Source organism: Calliphora vicina, chromosome 2 (genome assembly GCF_958450345.1).
Source record: "Calliphora vicina chromosome 2, idCalVici1.1, whole genome shotgun sequence".
Taxonomy (NCBI): Eukaryota; Metazoa; Arthropoda; class Insecta; order Diptera; family Calliphoridae; genus Calliphora; species Calliphora vicina.
In genome coordinates, this window is record NC_088781.1 from 136,885,542 (window position 1) to 136,908,398 (window position 22,857).

At 24.4% G+C, this 22,857-nt stretch overlaps 2 protein-coding genes across 2 annotated transcripts in view; both read left to right on the forward strand.

The window, feature by feature from the left end:
* LOC135950898 (uncharacterized) overlaps positions 1–22,857 on the forward strand; it is a 315,472-nt gene that overhangs the window by 115,767 nt on the left and 176,848 nt on the right. The window contains exons 4-5 of the mRNA XM_065500422.1: positions 5,586–5,813; positions 6,041–6,177. Of these exons, the coding sequence (XP_065356494.1) occupies positions 5,586–5,813; positions 6,041–6,177 (365 nt within the window). The remainder of the gene's footprint in view (positions 1–5,585; positions 5,814–6,040; positions 6,178–22,857) is intronic.
* LOC135952648 (heat shock protein 23) lies at positions 20,026–20,682 on the forward strand. Its single transcript, XM_065502664.1, has one exon. The coding sequence runs from the start codon at positions 20,044–20,046 to the stop codon at positions 20,680–20,682; it is 639 nt and encodes a 212-aa protein (XP_065358736.1). The 5' UTR covers positions 20,026–20,043.

Consider the following 22,857-nt stretch of genomic DNA (forward strand, 5'->3'; position numbering starts at 1 on the left):
CCCAAGAAGACCCCTGACCACCCTCCCCCTGGAAAAAGGATAACATCATGATAAAGGTCAGGCAGACCGCCTTTATCATGATGGAAAAAAGGTAGGAATTAGCACGATACTCCAATAACAAGAAGTGCAATCTTACATGGGAAATATGCGAAAAACAACTGCAAACAAATTGTATAAGATGGAAATGCTTTGTGGAACCCAAATGCTCCCAAGAGGGGTAATGTAGAAAAAAAATTGATATTTGAGTAATAATTCTCTGCAATGTAACCTACCGAATCTCTTGATCATTAAATTTGTGTTGGAGCTTGAATAAAACTTTATTTTAAAAATTTATCATTTCAATTTTTCGTTTCAACTCATGGATTTTCTCTGCAGAGATACAATTTCTATACAATGCTGTTCCACATATTGTTTTCTACGATGTTTATGTTCAAACTGCATTAAAATTTCTTTTCCATGGTCTTCAGAATAAAAGTTAAGCTCATTTTTGTAACTTAGCCCAGGTATTAATATTACTCATACGCTGTAGTGTCCAATAAAAGGAAATATTCACATAACTTCTAAACTACTGGAAAAATTTTATTATTTTAAGCAATTTGGGTCAGTTTGTCCCATTGTGCCTTTACCTCAAACTACCTGTGTTGTTGGTTTTATAAGGTTTTATTTTCTTTATCTCTCTATTATTATTACGAGCATAGAGTAAACATTATTAAATATTTATAATTTTTTCTATAGGAAACCAAAAAAATAAAAATTATGTATTTTTGTGTTGTTCTATTTGCTGGTAACCCATATCCAAGAGAAAGATTCAAAGGATACCCAGAAATAATTTCTATTCCTTGTATTTATATTTGTTTTAAGTATATATTTTAATGTTGTTATAAATGTAACAACATGTAAAAGGATCTATTTAATATCCCTTAAGAGCTATTCACAAAAACCACCAGAAACAATAAGGAAATATAAGTTTACAAATCCAAAAGTCTTTTAAATGAGGTCTGCTGTCAGAAAAAAATGTATTTAAGATATGTGGACATTTTTAAAGTTAATACTTTTATAGGCAGTTTTTAATGTTTAATTAAATAAATTTCCATCAAAAATTTTAAATTTTGCTAAAACTTGCTGCAATATTTTAATAGATTTTTTGTTTAATTTTATGATTTATGATTAAAATCTAATTCATATTTACAATCTGTTTTATTGTTGTGTTTTTATGTTTAATTATTTATTATTTGTCAACATTTTATTTAAGCCAAACCCTGTTATTTTTAGTTTATGGCTTATTGATGTTTTTATTTTATTAGTTTTTTTCTTTTAGATTATTTTGCGTTTAATTTTTTCGGTCGCTTGTTTATGACATGTTGTCATGTTTATGGCTTTGATATTAAAACCACAACATAAATTTTTCGGCTAAAACGAAAATAATAACAAGAAATAAAAAGTAGTAATACAAGACATATAGGGAAAGCATGCTACATTTCAAATATTATCGCCTTTTAATGAGTTTAAGTTTGTTTCTGTAAGATGTTTGATTAATTTTCTGAAAAAAAATATATTTTTTTAAATTTTTGGGTTTCTTTTCAAGATTGTTTTTCTAAGAAATATGATTTTCTTTACAACTTTGTTCTACGTAGTAATTGCTGTTTTTTTTGGTTTCAAACCTGATTTAAATTTCTTAGCTTTTGTTTTTAGAAAAATAGTTATAAGGATTTTTGTAACTTATCCCAGGAATTAATATTAATCATACGCTCTAGTGTTTTATAAGCAAAAATATCATATAACTTCTGAACTACTTAAGCGATTGGTGTAAAATTTCAAATAATAACAGAACAGAAGTAAAACATTGTGGAGAGATGAAATAACAACATAAGGGGCGATGCAAAGGGCTAAAAATTGTCAAATTTATTTTGCGAAATTCAATGCTTCTACAAATTTTCACAAAAAATTCACAAAACATGTTTTACATAAAAATTAATCATTGAAGCCAGCTTTTTGCTTATATGTTTGAAATGTTTAATTCCTATTAGCTTTTATATTTTAATTCTTTCTATTTCTTATCGAATTATTAAACATGTTCATGTTTAATTTTTATTAGAGAGTAGTCTATATTTATAAAGTTGCTTTGTATATCGTTTTCTATGGTCTCGAGATTCATCACCTTTTTAAATTTCTTAGCTATCGTTTTTAATACAAAAGTTATAAGGATTTTTTTTACTTAACATAGCAATTAATATTAATCATACGTTCTCATGCTTAATACACACAAATAAGCTAATAACTTTAAAACTACTTGTATGATTGGTATAAAATTCGGAATATGAGTAGACCAGCTGCTAGGCTATTGCAAAAATGCTTATAGAAAATTGAAATGATAATACGAAATATGCTACAGTGGGTTGTATCGATCAATATCTGATGTGAACATCTTATAAAGTTTGCAATTCTTATAAATATAATAAGTTTGAACAAATTTTTTACAACAACATTTTTTTTTGCCTAAAATTTCTTTATCCACAACAATTTTAAACAAATTCCATTTTTTTTTGTAAAAAATTAAAAAAAATTTATAAAATTGTTGCATTTTTGATATTTTTTTTTTTAAATTTTTACAAAAAAGGAGAAAAATTTAGAAAATCAGTTTTCTCTTTATTAAACGTTTTTTTTTTTTGCTTAATTTTCACAAATATTTTTTTTTCAGTTCAAAATAATTTTTAATGGAATCAAATGAGCAGCTGTCGGTTTTATACATTTTACATATTCCTTACAGTGTTTACTTTCAATTCCAACTTGAATTGTTTTTCTATTAAAATTAAAAAAAAATATATAAAGATTTTTGTTAATTTACTCACCTATTAATATTAATCATACGTTCTAGTATTCAAAATTTATTGTTTTTTGAATAACTCAAAAACTACAAAATATTTCGAAAATTTTAATAAGCCATTTTAAAGCTATTTAAATCTACTTGTATTTTCTTAATTTTCATTAATATTTTTTTTGCGAATTAAAATTGTTTATTCCATACTAAAATTAAGGATGTACAAAATTAGCAGCTACTGATTTTATAACTGTTGCATATTCCTTATAGTGTTTACTTTCAAGTACAGCTTGAATTATTTTTCTATCGAAATTAACCAAGAAGTTATAAAGATTTTGGTCAATTTACCCACCTATTAATATTAATCATACGCTCTAGTATTCAATTTTTAGTTTTTTTGAAATAACACAAAAACTATTGAATATTTCGAACATTTTTAAAAGCTATTTTAAAGCTATTTAAATTTACTTGTGTTAATGTAATTTGCTCCATTAAAAAAAAGTTTTCTTAATTTTCACTAATATTTTTTTTTGCGGATTAAAATTTTTTATTCCATACTAAAATTAATGATGTATAAAATTAGCTTATAGTGTTTACTTTCAAGTACAGCTTGAATAATTTTTCTATCGAAATTAACCAAGAAGTTATAAAGATTTTGGTCAATTTACATACCTAATAATATTAATCATATGCTCTAGTATTCAAAAATTTTACTTTTTGGAATAACTCAAAAAGTACAAAGTATTTTGGATATTTTTTTAAGCAATTTTAAAGCTATTCAAATTTACTTGTATTAAGGTAATTTCCTAAATATTTAAATCATCCAAAAATATTATTTTGGAATTTTTATCCAATAATATTTTAAAGTATTTGTTATATCAACAGGGTATGTGATGTTTATTACCAACTAATTCCCTGTTATCTCCCTCTCTGCTTTAACTGCTTTTATTTAACAAAATAAAACATTTCTAAATCCCAGATATTATAACAAACACTCGTTTTATATATTCCTTTAATGTTTTTAATGTAATTTATATATTTCTTCTATTTTTTTTTTTTTGCTTTTTGGATTTATTTATGCATAATAAACTTGTAAACATCAATAATATGTTAAATAGGTTTTTAGCTTTAGATACATTTACTAAACAACAATGACAGAAAAGAAAATTTACAATATTCGTCTAAGCATATAATCAATTGTATTTTATTAATAAGTAAACAAGTTAAAAGAATATAAGAAAATTAAATTTATGACATCAACAATATTATAAATAAAATATGTCAAGGATAATTCTGTTATATTATAGTTATACTAGTATGTGCTAGTAATTGAAATGGTATTTAAATTAAGTTACAATGATTGCATATTCAAATGATTTGCATATAATTTTTAATATAAAGAAGAAAAAAAAACTAAAATTATTTATGATTTTCTTTAATAAAGTTAAATTTAAATGGAAATATATCTTATTTAATTAAAATTGAGTGTCCTTTTTTAATTAAAAACAAGGGAATATTAAAAATGCTTTTAAAAGAAAACTATTTTAAATAATAATGGAAAACAATTTTTCTTGCTAGGTTTTCAAAATAACTAACAAATTACACTGTGTGTAATTTTTTGAGTCATGGAAATATAACCATATACGGAAAAAATTTGGGGTGATAATTTTCTCAGGCTCATATCTTGCAAATTGTTCGGAAATTTGATTAACTCTCTGAGGCAAGGTTTTAGCCCTTATCATAAAGAGCAAAAATTGTACACATATAAAATCAAAAAAACTTCATCTTCAAGATCAAAATCTCAAAAAACTTAAAAAACTTCGAAATTTAAAAATACATTTTTTTAAAGCTGCCTAAAAATATGCTTGAGTTTATATTAATTTAATAGTTTATGTACCAAAACTCTTAATTCCTTTAGTTTTTTCTTACTAGTCATTACAAGACTTGCCTTAACGGTGTTAAGAATTATTCCTAGCTTGTTCATCTGTTCTAGAAAGTTGTTTATTGAGATCTTAGGTACATTTTTGTAGTTGATTGTTTCCTTGAATTTTGAACGGTTTGCTAGCTAGGAACCTGAACAGGGAAAAAAATTAAAAAAAAAATCTAATTTTTTAAAGTTTATAGCGATTTTAATCTTGGAGATGAAGTTTTTTTGATTTTACAAGTTCACAATTTTTGTTCTTTATGATAAAGGCTAAAACTTTGCCTCAGAGAGTAAATCAAAATTCCGAACTATTTGCAAGATATGAACCTGAGAAAATTATCACTTTTTTGCAAAAAAAGCACCGAGGCCCCATATCTTTGGGGGCCCATAAAAAAAACCTGCATAACTTTGGGCAAAACTGGAAGACACGGGTCTTCTTTGTTTGGTATATTATCATGTAGCGGTGTCCGGTTTATATTACATTGTATTATTAATCGAAATCCAATAAAAAAAATTTTATTTACAAAATATGTCAGTTATTTCAGTTTTACATTCGAATCTAGCCATAAATATTTAACTTAGTGGAACATTTGCTATATTTTCAAATTAACTAACAAATTATTAATCAAAATCTACTAAAAAATTTCCAAAACTAGCTTTATTTACAAAAATATGACAGTTATTTCACTTTTACCTCCAAATTAATATCAATCATACGTCCTGCTGGCCTTAATAGTTTATCATTTGATAACTTCTTAGTTAATGGAAATTCTTAAATTTAGTTTTCTTTATATGTTGAAATTTGTTATTAATTTTCTATTTTATCTTGTTTTATCTTTCCAGCTCATGCGTGTTTTGCGCAATTTCAATATCACCAAAATAAGTGATTTAGAACTGATCTCAAATACCACCGAACGTCTAGACATAACCTTTCATTTCTTTGGCGTTAAGGGAGACTCCAATCGTATAAGAGAGGCCATCACCCGCATGGTGGAGAGGGGTAAAATAGGCAATATAACATTGGTATCGAATTATCATTTGTTTGATGAAAATCCACCGCTGAATTTAATGGTAAGTTTTTAAAAAAAATAAAAAAAAATTTTTTTAGAAAATTTTGAAATTTTTCTGAAATTTTCAAAATTATTTGTCTGTTTTTTGTTATAATATTTAAGTAGGCTGGATAAATAATTTCATAATTGTCTTCTTTAAATTATATTTGACTTCATCTGATGAATAATTTCCCTCCAATTGTTTTCTTCTATTTTTCTCATTTTTTCTTTTTATTTTGTTTCTTCAAGGACTTGAGCGTAAATCAAAAGCAAATAATACGTGAAGAAAGTGAATTTATATTGTCCTGCACGGCTCAAGGATCGGCACGTATGCAATTTCAATGGTTTAAAGATGGCATAGTTGTCAATGCATCCAAAGCAACCAGGTAAGTTGCAACAATTAATATTTAAATGATATATTCAATTTAAAATATAATGAGAATTATTAAAATGGAACTTTAATGTAACAATTGATTTAAAGTTTTATACAACTTTTGGTAAAATATGCAAAATAATACTAGAAATAAAAAATATTGTTACACAGCGTATGATTAATATTAATTAAAGGAATATTTAAAAACCCTTATTGTTACACAGCGTATGATTAATATTAATTAAAGGAATATTTAAAAAACCCTGATAATTTCTATATCTATAAAGCTAGAAACATGATTTTAGTATCAATTGAAAGCAAACAGTTCTGCTCTTGAAATGAAGGTACTTTCAATTACCTATTTGTTTATACTTAAAACTGTTTATCCTCTATTTCAAGAGTTTGATACTTAAAGCTAGATATTTATTCCAGTTCATTAAATATTCAATTTTAATACAAAACAAAATGCACTTGTTTAAATTTAATCTCTATTGCCTTTTATGATGAGATATTTAACTTATTTTCCAAAAGAATTGTTATACAAAAACATGAAAGCGGTTTTATGAACACATGTTGACATTTTTGGAAATTATACTTAGCACAAGAAGCCTTAATCCTAATACTCTCAGGTTTCAAAGCTAAAAAATACTTTAGAAACATGAAACATGTTTCAATCCAGCTTGATATATTTTGTCTGACTTTGGCAATGGCATTGAACTTTAAAAAAATATGAATCTTATGGTTAAGGTCACAAAATAAAAAAACTGTTGTAAATGTGTTCTTTTATGTAAATTCATTTTTCTATGCATTATATTTTTTTGAAAAATTAATGTTTAAATTTGGACGACACACAACTAAGAATATTGAAGTGTTAATGATATTCTAAAGTGTTTCCCTTATATTGACTGGAAATCAACAAAAACTTATCAAATTAGATAAAAAATTAGTAATATTAAAAACTAGTTGAGAGATTTCAACAATTTGTTTCGAATTTCTAACAAAGTGTCTTCATAGTTTTAAAAGCCTTTGTGTATTTCATCAAGTTTATCAAGTCTTGGCTTTCTAAATCAATTGATTTTTTTACCATAAGTAAACTAGTTTGCGAGTTATAAGCCATTTAATAAAAATACTACCTAATTAATATTAATCATACGTCACCGATGCATTAAATTTAAAAACTAATTTTTGGAGAAAGTTTATAATTTTCAGTATTAGTTTTTAGAAGTTTTTTACACTTTGCATCAAAAACTAACTCTAGGATGTCCAAAGTTTTTTATTTAATCCAAATTATTTCAACAAGATTCGATTGTAAAATTAAAAAAAATCTAAATTTACTTTTAGCTACAATAATTTAGCTGGGTTGTGCACTTTAATAAGTTGTCAAGTACCAGCTGCAAAATTCAATTAAAATTACAATAGCTTACAAATTAAATCTCAAATGAAAGTTATTGACTTTCTTTTATTGTTTTAATTTTCATTGAAGTGACAAAATATCCCTTTAAAATGTCTTAACAAATTAAACAAAATTAATTAAAAAACGTCAAGAAAATTATTGGGATTAACATTAAGGATTCGTTCTCATTATACACAATTTAATATAGTTTTCTTTTTAAATAATATTTCATAATAAATATTAAGTTTCGTAAAATTTTTTTTTTCTGACGAATTATTTTGGATAAGATATGGCTTAAGTCTGACAGCTATGAGATACATTTTTGGAAAGACCAAATCCTACTCTAATAATACTCCAAATTTTGTGGAAATTGAATAAATATTTAAAAAGTTATTAAACTATAAACATTTAATTAACAATTTCAAACACCATAACGTATGATTAATATTAATTAAAAAGTATTTTTACCAAAACCCTCCTAACTGCCAATGTATTGCTTTTACCATAACAATTCAAACTGTTTATGAATCCTTATTAAAAATCTAATCAGCAACAGCTATTTTAACAAACTCAATTAAATCAGCAAATTTCCATAATTCAGCATTAATCGCGAAATCAAAATTTTGCGATTTAAAATAATAATTTTTGTTATGTGATTTGTATTGTAAACAATATTCAAAGTAGATTCTGCATAACTATGAATTTCATATGCTTATAGCTGTGTATATGAATAATTACGATTATACTGAGTAGTGGCAATAACTCTTGATAAAATAATACTTTAGCAACATCATCAGTATCACTATTATTATTAGCTTTATAGTTGAAGTATTCAATAACATCATGATACTCAACAGTAACTAAATAAAGATTTAAGTTATACAACTAACGAGGCTACTCATGTTGCAACATACAAAAAAACTATATATTTATTAGCTTTTGTGTTGCTTTCTGATTATGCCATCAACACGTAGTCCATGTTTCATCACAATGTGACCATAATCAAGGCTATAATGGCAATAGCAATAATAACAACATTATTTGTAGCACTTGCAACAGCAGCAGCAGCATCAGTTCTATGTGGCATTATAAAATCAAACAATAAAATTACCACAAATGTTTTTCTCTATTTCTTTTTTGTTTTGTAAAATAATGACATTGTGATCGATTTCACAACATAGTTTGTGTTTTTTTTTCCTATGTGGACTGATATGGAATAAAACCAAAATTCAAAATGTATTTTCTCATCATTCTGGTTGCCACGATTGTACAATCAATATAACTGTATTGTATTTGGGAAATTGTTTGTAATGTGGTTGACACAAACAAATATTGATTGGCGGAATTTTGTTTGCAACATACTTGAACTTTGTAAGGGAATTTGTGCAAATAAAGGGGTGAACATTAGTGGTGTGAGGTGGTAAGAGCATTGTGAGTTCTGTAACTCTTAATAAGTCGCAGTTTATATGGAATTTTATTTCATTCATGTAAAAATAATTGAAATAGTGGTAAATTGTAAAATATTTTATGGGAGAAATTTAAAAGAATTGTTGGAAATTTTAAAGTAATATGGGTTTTATGTTCCAAACTATTGTGCTTTTTATGTACCTTAGAGAATTGTTTTTCTAAATCAATTTATTTTGATAAAATACAAGCAAAATCATGCTAGTTATAAGTCGTTTTGTGAAAAAGTCAATAATTAAAATAATCATACGTCACCGTATAATTTATTTAAAAAATCAAATTTTCTCAGCAATTTGATGGCTTTCAATATATATTTTTTAATTTTTCTACACTGTGGATTAAAAAGTATCTCTAGAATGTCTAATATTTGTTGTAAATTAATAATTGTTAAAAAAAGTAAAAAATTATTTTAGAAAGAAAATTTAAAATACAAAATTTTTTTATGAAAACAAATTTTTTGCCGTTTATGTTGATAGAAAATTTATTAAAATAAAAACAATTTTAACAATTAAAATTTTTTGAAGAATTATAAACAATTTATGAAAACAAATGTTTTGCTATTTGATAGACATTTTTTGGAAAACATAAAAAAAAAATTAAAATTTTGAATTCTTCCCAATTTGGAAGAAAATTGGGCCAATGATTTAAACATTTAGTGTACTTCATATCCCACAAGTCTTGGCTTTCCAAATCAGTTGAGCTTTTTACGCTATGAGAAATAGTTTATGAGTTATGAGCCATTTAATAAAAATACTCCCTAATTAATATTAATCATACGTCACCGGAATATTTAATTTAATACAATACAATTCAATACAATTTTTTTGAAGTTTTATACTGCTGAGATTAAAAATTATCTTTAGAATGTACTAAATTGCTGGAAAATTTTAAATTGTTTGAAAAAAAATTCAAAATTTAAAAACCAAAATTTTTTTCTGGAACAAAATTTGCAAATTCTTATAAAAAAATGTTTAACCAAAAATTCTTTTAACTCCAAATTTATCAAAAATATCAGCAAAGATTTAAGAATTAAAAAAAAATTGTTGAAAAAATTAAAATATTTCTTTCGAATTTCAAGAAACTTAATTCATAGTAAATTCTTAAAAAACTTTTTTAATCACTCAAATTTTCCCTTTTAAATAAATGGAAAAATTATTAAATATATCTTCAAAATTTAATAAAAAAATATCATAAGAGTTAAATCAGTTTATAATTTTAATAATTTTTTTAGATTTTTTATTAAAGTGTCTCCATAACATTTTCAATTAGTTCCTCTCTTAAATGCTGACTTTTTAAATCTGTGAATTTCCCTACAATATTAACAATAGTTTGCTAACTATAAGTCATTTAGTAAAATAACTCCTTAATTAATATTAATCATACGCTCTGGAACTTAAAATTTAAATAACTCATTTTCTAAAAAGTTTTAACCCATTAAGTAATATTTTTTTCAATATTCTTGCATTTGGGAGTGGCAATTAGAGATTATTGCTACTCCTAAATGCATATAAATCTTATTTATTAAATCCTAATTGATGCAAAAAAAATCGGTTTAAAACAAAAAAAATCAATTAGTACAAATTTAGCAAATTGTTTTCCATTATATGCTCTGTAAATAATTGAAATAAGTCTTGGCTTTCTAAATCAATTAATTTTTTAACACTATGGCAAATTGTTTTCGAATTATGAGACATTTAGTAAAATTATCCCCATATTAACATTACTAATACGTCAACTATGTATTGAATTTCCAAGTAAATGGAACCATATTTCCAAATATTTGTTATATTTCGTCTTCACATAAGTCTTGGCTTTCCGAATCAGTTGAGTTTTTTACACTATGAGAAGTAGCTTGCGAGTTATAAGCCATTAAATAAAATTACTCCCTAATTAATATTAATCATACGTCATGTATGTATTAAATTTAAATAACCAAATTTCTAAGAATTCATAAGCTATTTCAATACAATTTTTGAACTGAAGTAAACTTTGTATTTAAAATTATCTCTCGAATGACCAAAATTTGTTGTAAAATTCAAATGAATATAAAAAAAATTTGATTCTAAAAAAAAATTCTAAAATTTTTCCTACAAAAAATAAAAATTTTATAAAAATTTTATTAATAATTCTAATGTTTTTCCTTATATAACCTGGAAATTACTGAAAAATATCAAAATACAATTTTTGAACTGAAGTAATCTTTGTACTTAAAATTATCTCTAGAATGACCAAAATTTGTTGTAAAATTAAAATTAATATAAAAAAAATTTGATTCTAAAAAAAATTCTAAAATTTTTCCTACAAAAATTAAAAATTTTATAAAAATTTGATTAAGAATTTTAATGTTTTCCTTATATAACCTGGAAATTACTGAAAAATATCCAAAAATAAATAAAGAATTCCAAATAAATTACCAGATATTAAAGTTCTAGTTTGAGAGTTATAAACAATACTTTGAATTCAAAAGATTTAAAAGTTTTTTGAATTTCATTTCCACTTACAACTTGGCACTCTAAATTAATCGATTTTTTAACAACAAGCCCAACAGTTGTTCAGTTATAAATAAATTATAGCAAATACTCCTTAATTAATATTAATCATACGCCATCAACAATTCAAATTGAAATTACTCCTTTTCTAAGAGACTTAAACTCAGAGTACATATTTTAAATTATCAAGCACGTCGACGAAAGGCTTAAGGGTGTCTTAATTTTTAAATAAAATTCGAAAATTTTGGTTTTGTATATCCCTTTATGTAACCTGAAAATAAATTAAAAAAAAAAATTCTCAAAATTTGAAAATTTTTAAAATTTTTTGATGAATTTTTCTTAAAAATATGAAAAAAGTATAAAGATTTTATATTTTTAGGAGCTGTTTTGTAAAATGATTTAAAATTTTTCAGAAAGAGAGGAAAAGATTTATCAGTTTTATCTTAAGACTTAGCTTTTCAAAGCAATTAATTGTCTTAAAAATAATTGGAAAATACCACAAAATTTGAAAAATAATTTTTTTTTTAACATTTTGAAGAATTTGTTAAAATTTTTAGATAAGACAGGACTTAATTCAAAAAGCTTTATACATTATTTTTTCCACTATATACTTGGCTTGATAAGTCTAGTGATTTCCAGGAATTATGAGCTATAGTTGGGAAATTATGGGTAATTTAAAGAAAATTCTCCATAATTAATAATAATCATACGTCACCGGGACTTCATATAAAAATTTTGAATTTTTCTAAGGAATTTGGCACCATTGATTAATTTTTTTTAACTTTTTGCACCTTAGAGAAGCAGTTATTTGTGTAATGTGTAAAAAGTTTTATAAAATTGAAATTGTTTTAAACAGTAAGGGTTCAAAATTAAAATTGGAAATTTTTTTCATTTTCCTCTTACCCTTCGTTACAAATTTATTTTATTATTATTCCTTTATTATCTTCAATAAATGTTTCTTCTTACTTCAATCTGTTTCCAGTCAATCTTTGTGCTTAATCAAGTATTAAAAATTCGGTTACTTCCGCTTATTTAAACTTATTTTTAGCGTTAAGTATGGAATTTTAATGTTCTACCAATTCTTGCTCAACTCTTTTCCAAAAAACAGAACGAAAAATCCATACAGAGAACTTTATATGTTGTCTTACTCGTGTAGAATGTTTGGTCAGCTTTAAAACATGTGAATGGGTTTGGTTCAATGTTGGTTGCATGGCTGACTGGATGATTATGCATACAACAGTATGGTATTTGATGTAAAGCTTAAGGATATAACATCCTTAAAGTTCTAGTTATTGAGTACATACTTGCTTTTTCGTTTTTAATGGAGAGATAGAGTTCAAGCTTAAATATGATGCTGAAGATGAACATAAAAGTTTTATTTTCTGTTATATATTGAATATAAAATATATTTAAATAAGGGAAATACGTATTACAAATATGGTTTATATGCTATTAATGTTTATTAAGTGCTTAGTAAAGGGAAATTGGAAATTGGAATATTTAAAGGATTGAAGATGGTAAAAAAAACTTTTATATATTGTGCAATATATAAGTGTAATAAAGCTATAACAATGTTTATTACTATTAATTAAAAGATTTGAGCAAATATTTTTATTATGAAATATTTTTTAAATTTTTATTAAGTACCTAAATTATTTTATTTTTATAGTAAAAAATCATATCTCTACTGAACTTTTGGAATATATATTAATATAGTTCGTAACTTTTGAACCAATTAAGCAGAAAAATCTAATAAAATTTTAAAAAATGTTGTAACTAAAGCATTTTTTCTTATGAAAACCAATATTTATATTGAGGGCGTATGATTAATATTAATTTTTTGGTTTATTTAGAAAATCTCTTATAACTTTTAAAACAATTGTAGGATTTTGTATGAAATAGAATTAAATAAAAGAAAACAATTAAATTTATAAATATTTATTACAAAAATTTAAAATATTTTATATAAAAACAAAAAAAAAAGATTTTTTAATTTTTTTTTTAATAAAAATAATTATCCAACAATTTTTTTCTTAAACAAAAAAAGATTTACTAATTTGTATACTGGTATATGAGAAAGATAGAAAATATTTAGTTATTTATTTAAAAAAACATTTTTTCTTATAATAAGCAATATTTGTAATGGGTGCGTATGATTAATATTAATTCCTAGGTTTATTTGGAAAATCTGTTATAACTTTTGAGATATTTGTAGGATTTAGCTAATCTTAGATTTAAATTAAAGAAAACACTTTAGTCTATAAATATTTTAAATATAAATTTAAAAATGTTCATAAAAAACAAAAAAAAATGTTTTTTATTTTTTTTTTTTAAAAAAATTTATCCAAATTTTTTTTAGACAAGAAAACCCTTGAAAATAAACAGAGAAAGCTAGAAGATATTCAGTTATTTATTAAGAAAAAAAACATACTTTTTTTGTAACTAAAGCATTTTATCTTTTAATAAACAATATTTACAATGGGTGTCTATGATTAATATTAATTCCTTGGTTTATTTAGAAAATCTCCTATAATTTTTAAAATAATTAGATTTAATGGAAAGAAAACTCTTTAATTTATCAATCTTTATCCAAAAAATTCCAGACTTTTTATAAAAGTATTACAAAAAAAAAAACATATATTTTGTAATACTTTTAAGGTAAAAATTAATATCTATACTTATCATTTAAAATGTTTATTAAATAACTCAGTAATAGCTGAATTCACTAAGCAGAAAATAATAATAAATTTTTAAAAAATATTGAACTAAAGCATTTTTTCTTACAATAACCAATATTTATAATGGGTGCGTATGATTAATATTAATTACTTGGTTTATTTGGAAAATCTGCTATAACTTTTAAAAAAATTATAGGATTTTGTATGGAATAGATTTAAATGAAAGAAAACACTTCAATGTATCAATTATAATTAAAAAAATTTATGAATTTTTATTTAAAACCAAAAAAAGTTTTGAAATTTTCCAAAAAAAAAAAATAAGTTTTTTTTTTCACCAAATAAATTTATTTACATATTTATTATAAAGCAGAAAAAAATGGTTTTACAACTTTTAATAAAATTTTCTTGCAACAAAATTGTTTGATTTTCGCCAAAAGCTCAATATAAGGAATCTAACTTTAACGAAAATCCGATAACATTAACTACCTCTTAACGAATGTTTACAAAATCCTACGCTCGATATAACGAGTTTGGAGAATAATAAAGCAAAATCAGGTTCCTAACAAAGTAGCTCCAAACGAAGGATAATGCCCTAAGAATATCCTCCCGAGGAACAATTAGTAAAAACAACAAAACTTATTTAAAAACGAAATTTCGATAGGACGAATTTTTATAATTTCTACACTGGTATATTATAAAGCTGAAAAATATCAAGTTCTTTAAGTAAAAACCTCCAACATTTAGTAATGTGCACTTTGAAGCATTTAATTGTGAACTTATTAAATTAAAAAAAAACTTCATCTTCAAGATAAAAATCGCAAAAAAAGCTTTAAAAAATTCGAAATAAATTTTTTTAAAGCTGCCTAAAAGTATGCTTTAGTTTATAATAATTTAATAGTTTATGGCCTTAATTCCTTTAGTTTTTTCCTACTAACTTATATTGACCTACCCAAACGGTGTTAAGAATTATTCCTAGCAAGTTCATATGTTCTAGAAAGTTGTTTATTGAGATCTTAAGTTCATTTTTGTAGTTGATTGTTTCCTTGAATTTTAAACGGTATGCTACCTATGGACCTGAACAGGGGAAAAAAGGTAACAAAAATAGAATTTTTTAAAGTTAATTGCGATTTTGATCTTGAAGATGTTGTTCTTTTGAGTTTATATGTTCATAATTTTTATTTTTTGTGACAAGGGTTACAACTTTGTCTCAGAGAGTAAATCAAAATTCCAAACTGTTTGCCAGATATGAGCCTGAGTAAATGATCAGTTTTTTGCAAAAATGTTACCGAGGCCCCATATCTTTGGGGGAGCCATAAAAACAAAGTGCATGACTTTGGACAAAACTGGGAGACACGTGTAATTTTTTTCTGGTTTTTTATCACGTGGTGGTGTCCGTTATTTTTTTTCGTGTTGCACTGTGTTACAAATTTTCAAAATTCACTGTAACTCTAGAGAAGTTAAAGAATTTTGAACTAAATATAAATAAATTAAAGCAAACAATACAATTCATAAATAAAGATACTAAAAATATATAAAAGCTGACAAAAAAATATTTCGCAAATTTTAATAAAATTTTCATGGAATAAATTTGTTTGATCTTCGCCAAATAAAATAATTTTTTTCAATACTATGCAGCTATATTATAAAGCTGGAAAATATTAAGTTCTTTAACTAAAAAAGTCTAACATTTTGTAATAGTTTGAAGCATTTTTCCCCTATTAAACAATATTTTTGTTGGTAGCGTATGAGTAATATTAATTATGTTATGATTTTACAAAACTCACTCTAACTCTAGAAAAGTTAAAGAATTTTTTAGCAAAATATTAATAAATGAAAGAAAACAATACAATTCATAAACATAGATTCTAAAAATACATAAAAGCTGACAAAAAAATATTTCTCAAATTTTAATAAAATTTTCTTGGAATAAAATTTTTTGATCTTTCCCAAATAAAAGTTTTTTTTTTTCAATACTGTACTGCTATATTATAAAGCTGGAAAATATTAAGTTGTTTAATTAAAAAAGTCTAACATTTTGTAATAGTTTGAAGCATTTTTCTCCTAATAAACAATATTTGTGTAGGTAGCGTATGAGTAATATTAATTATGTTATGATTTTGCAAAATTCACTGTAACTCTGGAATATATTAAAATATTTTGAATCAAATATAAATAAAGGAAAGAAAACAATGCAGTTCATAAACAAAGACTCAAAAACTATAAAAAAGTCATATAAAAAAACTCTAAAACAAGGCATTTAATTAAAAATTTTAATTTATTTCCTAACATGAACTTTTATTTTTTAACAATTTTATTGCTAGTTTAATACAATTGCTAATCTAACTACATAACAGTCTTATACGCGTAACTCTAAGCCATTTTTGTCACATTTCTACAATTTTTATTATACATATTCGCTCTTAAATTTATATATTTCTATCTGTAATAAATACTCAAAGCAATTCCCTTTATATATTCTTACATATTAATATTTTACACTTTATAGTGTTAAGCTCTGCTGTACAGTGTCATTTAGAACATGTTTCTGTTTTCTCTTTCGTTTCACATAAATGCCATGGCAATGCTTTAAAACCAATTCATCTTGTTTTTCATATTTTCCATGGTATACATAAGTAAAAATACAAAAATATATTATTTTCCATATTTGTTTCAGTTTTTTTTTTTTTTGAAAATAAAATTCTGTGCACTGAACACGCTGACACTGTGTTGACAACCAACAACGACAGTGGCATAAGGTCACGAATTTCATTAGTTTTTTCTGCTATTGTTTTTTTTTTATTTTATTATATATAACACTTTTCAACTTCCGTAACGTGTAACACAATACTGAAACTTAAACAGAAAGAAAGAGAATTAAAAACAACAAAAAAATAAAAGACAACTAGAAATATTATGTAGAGTATTTGCAACATGAAATACAATACAATTTATAATATTCACTCAACTACTTTCACAGTCATATACAATTATGTACACATTTATTTGTATTAGTTTCAGTCAAAACATGTTGAAGTTAAAAAGGTTGTAGTTTTTTTTTAGCTGCTGGTACTTGTTGGTATTTGTAAAATTATTGATCAAACATTAAAGGATAATATTGTTAAACAAAAATGTAAAAATAATATTAAGAGTTGCCAAATAAAAGGCTTAAATAAAATAAAAAAAAAAATGTAAATAAAAAAATTTTCAAAAATTGGGACTTATAGGGAAAATAGCTTAGTCTATGTCTAGTTTTGTTATTACTTTTTTCATTACTTTAAAAGTCTATTTTATTGACTATTTTAATCTATTTAATTTTTTACATTAGGTCTTATAATTTAAAAGTTATGCTACAATTCATGAAACTACATTTTAATTAATATCACTCATACGCTTTGGGAGTCATGAAATTAAAAAATCTTTTTTTTCTAGTTTTTCAAAAAAAATAGCAATTTTTGTTATTTTAAATATAAAGACTTAAAAATAACCATAAATAAACTAAATGTTCCCTTGAATTAATAAAATTTCTTTAAAAAAAAAAAACTTATCTAAAATGTTGGACTTATAAGGTCTATAGTCTAGTCTATGTCTTGTCCGTAACTAGATTTTTCTTCTTCTTTTAAAGCCTATTTTATTGACTATCAAAATCTATTTAATTCTTTAAATTAGGTCTTGTATTTTAAAAGTTATGCTATAATTAGTGAAACTACACCTTAATTGATATCACTCATACGCTCTAGGAGTCAATAAATTTAAAAATCTTGTTTCCAGTTCTTCAAAAACATGTGACAACTTTTGTTATTTTAAATATAAAGACTTAAAAATAACCATCAATAAACTAAATATTCCCTTGAACTAATAAAATTTCTTTAAAATAAAAAAATAACTAAAATGTTGGATTTATAAGGACTTTAGTCCTGTCTATGTTTATTTTTTATCAATATTTTTCTTCTTTCTTTTAATGCCTATTCTATTGACTATCAGAATCTGTTTAATTCTTTAGCTGCTGTAGTATGAAATTTAAGCTACAATTAGTGAAACTACACCTTAATTAATATCACTCATACGCTTTGGGAGTCATGAAATTAAAACGTTTTTTTCTAGTTTTTCAAAAACAAATGGAAACTTTTGTTATTTTAAATTTAAAGACTTAAAACTAACCATAAATAAACTAAATGTTTCCTTTAATTAATACAATTTCATTAAAATAAAAAAAAATACCCAAAATTTTGGACTTATAAGGACTATAGTCTAGTGTATGTCTACTCCATAACTAGATTTTTCTTCTTCCTTTTAAAGCCTATTCTATTGACTATCAGAATCTATTTAATTCTTTAAATTAGGTCTTGTAATTTAAAAGTTATGCTATAATTAGTGAAGCTACACCTTAATTAATATCACTCATACGCTCTTTGAGTCAAAAAAATTAAAAATTTGTTTTCCAGTTCTTCAAAACCAAATGGAAACTTTTGTTATTATAAACTTAAATGCTTAAAAATATATTAACTAAATATTCCCTTGAACTAATAAAATTTCTTTAAAATAAAAAAATTACTAAAATGTTGGATTTATAAGGACTTTAGTCCAGTCTATGTTTATTTTTTATCAATATTTTTCTTCTTCCTTTTAATGCCTATTTTATTGACTATCAGAATCTGTTTAATTCTTTAGCTGCTGTAGTATGAAATTTATGCTACAATTAGTGATACTACACCTTAATTAATATCACTCATACGCTTTGGGAGTCATGAAATTAAAAATCTTTTTTTTCACAGTTTTTCACAAAACAAATGCCAACTTATGTTATTTTAAATATAAAGACTTAAAAATAAACATAAATAAACTAAATATTTCCTTGAACTAATAAAATTTCTTTAAAATAAAAAAAACTTACCTAAAATTTTGGACTTATAAGGTCTATAGTCTAGTCTATGTCTTGTCCATAACTAGATTTTTCATCTTCCTTTTAAAGCCTATTTTATTGACTATCAGAATCTATTTAATTCTTTAAATTAGGTCTTGTAATTTAAAAGTTATGCTATAATTAGTGAAACTACACCTTAATTAATATCACTCATACGCTCTATGAGTCAAAAAATTTAAAAATATTTTTTCCAGTTCTTCTAAAACATATAACAACTTTTGTTATTTTATATATAAAGACTTAAAAATAACCACAAATAATCAAAATATTCCCTATGAAGTAATAAAATTTCTTTAGAATAAAAAAATAACTAAAACTTTGTATTTATAAGGACTTTAGTCTAATCTATTTCTACTTTTTGTCAAGTTTTTTCTTATACCTTTTAAATCCTATTTTATTGACTATCAGAACCTGCTTAATTCTTTAAATTAGCTGCTGTAATTTAAAACTTATGCTAAGATTAGTAAAACTACTCAGTAATTAATATCACTCATACGCTCTAAAATACATGAAATTAAAAAAATCTTTTTTTACAGTTTTCCAAAAACAAATGGCAACTTTTAATATTTTAAATGTATTTATAGTTTATTGAGTATACAATAGAAAAATTTATGCTAATAACAAACAATTTGCACTAACAATTTTTTTTTTTTACCAACAACTTTGGTTGTCAAGGCTGCCATAGTTGCTGTCGTTCAACTTCCTTTGCATTTATTTGAAAGCTTAAGCATTTGTTTATAGAAGGGGTTTCCTAATAACTTAACAAGATGGCTAGTTATTAGTACGATTTAGGCTAGAGCCGCGTGCGGAGACAACAATTTTTTTGGTTAATACACCAAAAAAAATTTCGTTTGTCAAACGTTTACGTTGGCAAAACGAACGAGTTAGAATTAAATTTAGAATTAATTTAACGAGACGTAAGAGTGGCTTGAATATGCATTGGGATTGGGACTGGCATTATGACCATCATTGGCATAGACCCTGGGACTCGTATCGTTATCACTACAAATGTCCATGGCGCAAAAGAATGTGGTCTTCGTTAATAGATTTTGACTGGGATTTTCATCATTTTGAGTGCTGCCACCAAATGCCGGACTGGTGTCATAGATCTTGTCTAACGGGCAGGGTTTATGTGGAGACCGGAGCAGAGGAGGACAGCTGTGGCAAGGGTACTTACAAGATTATCATAGATGTGCATCATTTTAGAGCAGAGGAATTGAAGCTGAAGGTAAAGAATTTCGATACTTTGATATTGGAGGGCCAGCATAAGGATGATAGGGCCAATAAGTCACCAGCTTTGTGTATAACAAAATCATTTGTGCGTAAATATAAACTGCCGCGTAACTATGATGCCACCTTGGCCAAGGCTACGCTTTCGAAAGATGGTATTATAAGCATCATAGTGCCAGCACCACCTACTTTGGATGATGTGGAAAGAGAAATTGAAATACAAACCACAGAAAGCTATTTTGGTGCTGTGGAAGACAAGGATAAAACCAAAGCCCTGGAGGATAAAAAAGAAGCAAAGGAACAGGAGGAGCAAACAGCTAAAGAATCAAAAGAAGAAACTTAAGATTTAAAAAAAGCCTAAACTACAAGTTTAAAACCCACAGTTTTAAGGAAGATTTCCTTTTTATTAAATTTAATATTTAAATTTCTAAGCACCATAAGTAGAAAAAGCGGCTTTTGCATAAAACAACCAGCTTCAAAGTAGAAGTTAAAAAAAATGTAGTTGAAAAAAATATTCAGAACGTTCTGCAACAAAATAACAAACTGTTTTCATTTTAAGATAATCTCACCTTTATAATAACAATATATAGTTCAAGTAGTTTTAGTGGTTTAAGTGAATTTAAAAAGAAAAAAAAACATAAATAATTAAAACAAATTTTACAGAGCGTTTAAAAGTAAAATAATTCTCATTTAGTTTAGTTAAATGTGTTAAATTTAGTTTATAGTGAAAATTGTTAACTTTGAATTAAAAAAAGAAGGCATTTCTTTAAAAAAATAATATATAAATATAAAGGATTTGAAATCATTCCAACAAAAATGGTGAAAGAAAAGTGTTTTATTTTAAAAGAAACATTTAACAAAGCAAAGTAAATAATTTAAAGGAAGTTTTACAGCATTTAGAAGCTCTATTCAATAGATCAGAGAAAATAATATAAAGGACTTTATAGAGGATTTTTTATTAAGCAAATACTTTGTAAAAACATGAGGAAGAAAAAATATACAACCATCATTAAACATCATGAAACCTTTCAGAAAACATAGTCATTTAACTAAACTTCTGTAGCTTCATTTAGAGACAAAAACGAACTAAAAACTATTTGAGAAAATTACATGGTTGTATTACAAAAAATTTTTATAAAAAAAAAAAATTCAAAAAACACAAAAACCCAACCTGTGAAAAATGACCTTTCAGCAACATAAATGTATTAAACTTTGGGGTGTATATCTCACCCCAAACAGTTGAAAAAAACAGCATATTAGAAACTATGTCCTGTTAAAGGAGAAAACAACAGAACAAACGGGTGCTAAAAATGCTTTAGGAAAACATACGGCTAAATGTAATTGAAATTGTCATGGTATTTAGTAAATAAAAACTTCCTGCGTGTCTTTAATTTCTTTACAAAATTTGTAGATGTTTGAACATGCACTGGTTTAAAGTTTTTTTGTATATAAAATCATTTGACTAAATGTCAGTATGCGCTTTAGCTTTTCATGTGTGACTAAATATTTCACTATATATGAGGAAAAGTTCTTCGTTTCTGTTTAATTTACAGAAAATCCAAAAAATTCAATTTATTTTATATTTTGATATACTTTTGAAAAATTTCTAATTTTTATAAAAATATTTTATTTTTGTAAGGATTGAATGCTTATTGCAATAAGATTTTAAACTGAAAACTTAAGCTTAACTTAAAGCCTATACTGTTGGCTGTAGCTAGCTGTTTTAAGTTTTAAATTTCATTAACTATTAAACAAGTTATTTAAAAATAATTGAAAATACTCCTTAATTAATATTAATCATACGCTGTGTTAAGTAAAAAATTTAATTTATTTTTTTTTCGATTTGCTTGCAAACTAATGGCAATTTTTGTAATTTTAATGATATTAAGAGGCTGTAGTGGTCGTAATATTTTAAATCCAAGATTATTTTCACTTTTTCTTTATGAAAAAATTGGAAAATTTTAAAATAATTTCATGTTATTAGCAAATTAATAACTCCTTAATTAATATTAATCATACGCTGTGTTAATCAAAAAAATAAATTTTATTTTTTTCCTTTTTCTTGCAATCTAATGGCAATTTTTATTATTTTAATGATACTAAGAGGCCGTAATGGTCGTAATATATTAAATCCAAGATTATTTTCACTTTTGCTTTATGAAGAAAATTGGAAAATTTTAAAATAACTTCATGTAATTTGCAAAATACACTCTATTCTAGATATATTTTTTAACACTAACTAACAACAAATTGTTAAAAAAAGACAAAAAAAACAAAAGTTAACAATGTTGACCTTCAAGACATCAATTGTTGCTGGTTTATCAGCATAAACCAGTGAACTTTAGAAAATTTGTTAACTTTTATTTATAAAAAAAAAAATATTTTATTTTTATAACTTACGCTTAGCATAAAGCTAACTTACGCTTAGCATAAAGCGTATTTTGTTAGCTATAACTAGCTGTTTAAATTTCTTTAACTACTAAACAAGGTATGTTAAAATAAGTGAAAATACTCCTTA

Bases quoted from the DNA above. Each gene is read 5' to 3' on its own strand.
- LOC135952648 (XM_065502664.1), top strand. From the start codon at position 20,044: ATGCATTGGGATTGGGACTGGCATTATGACCATCATTGGCATAGACCC.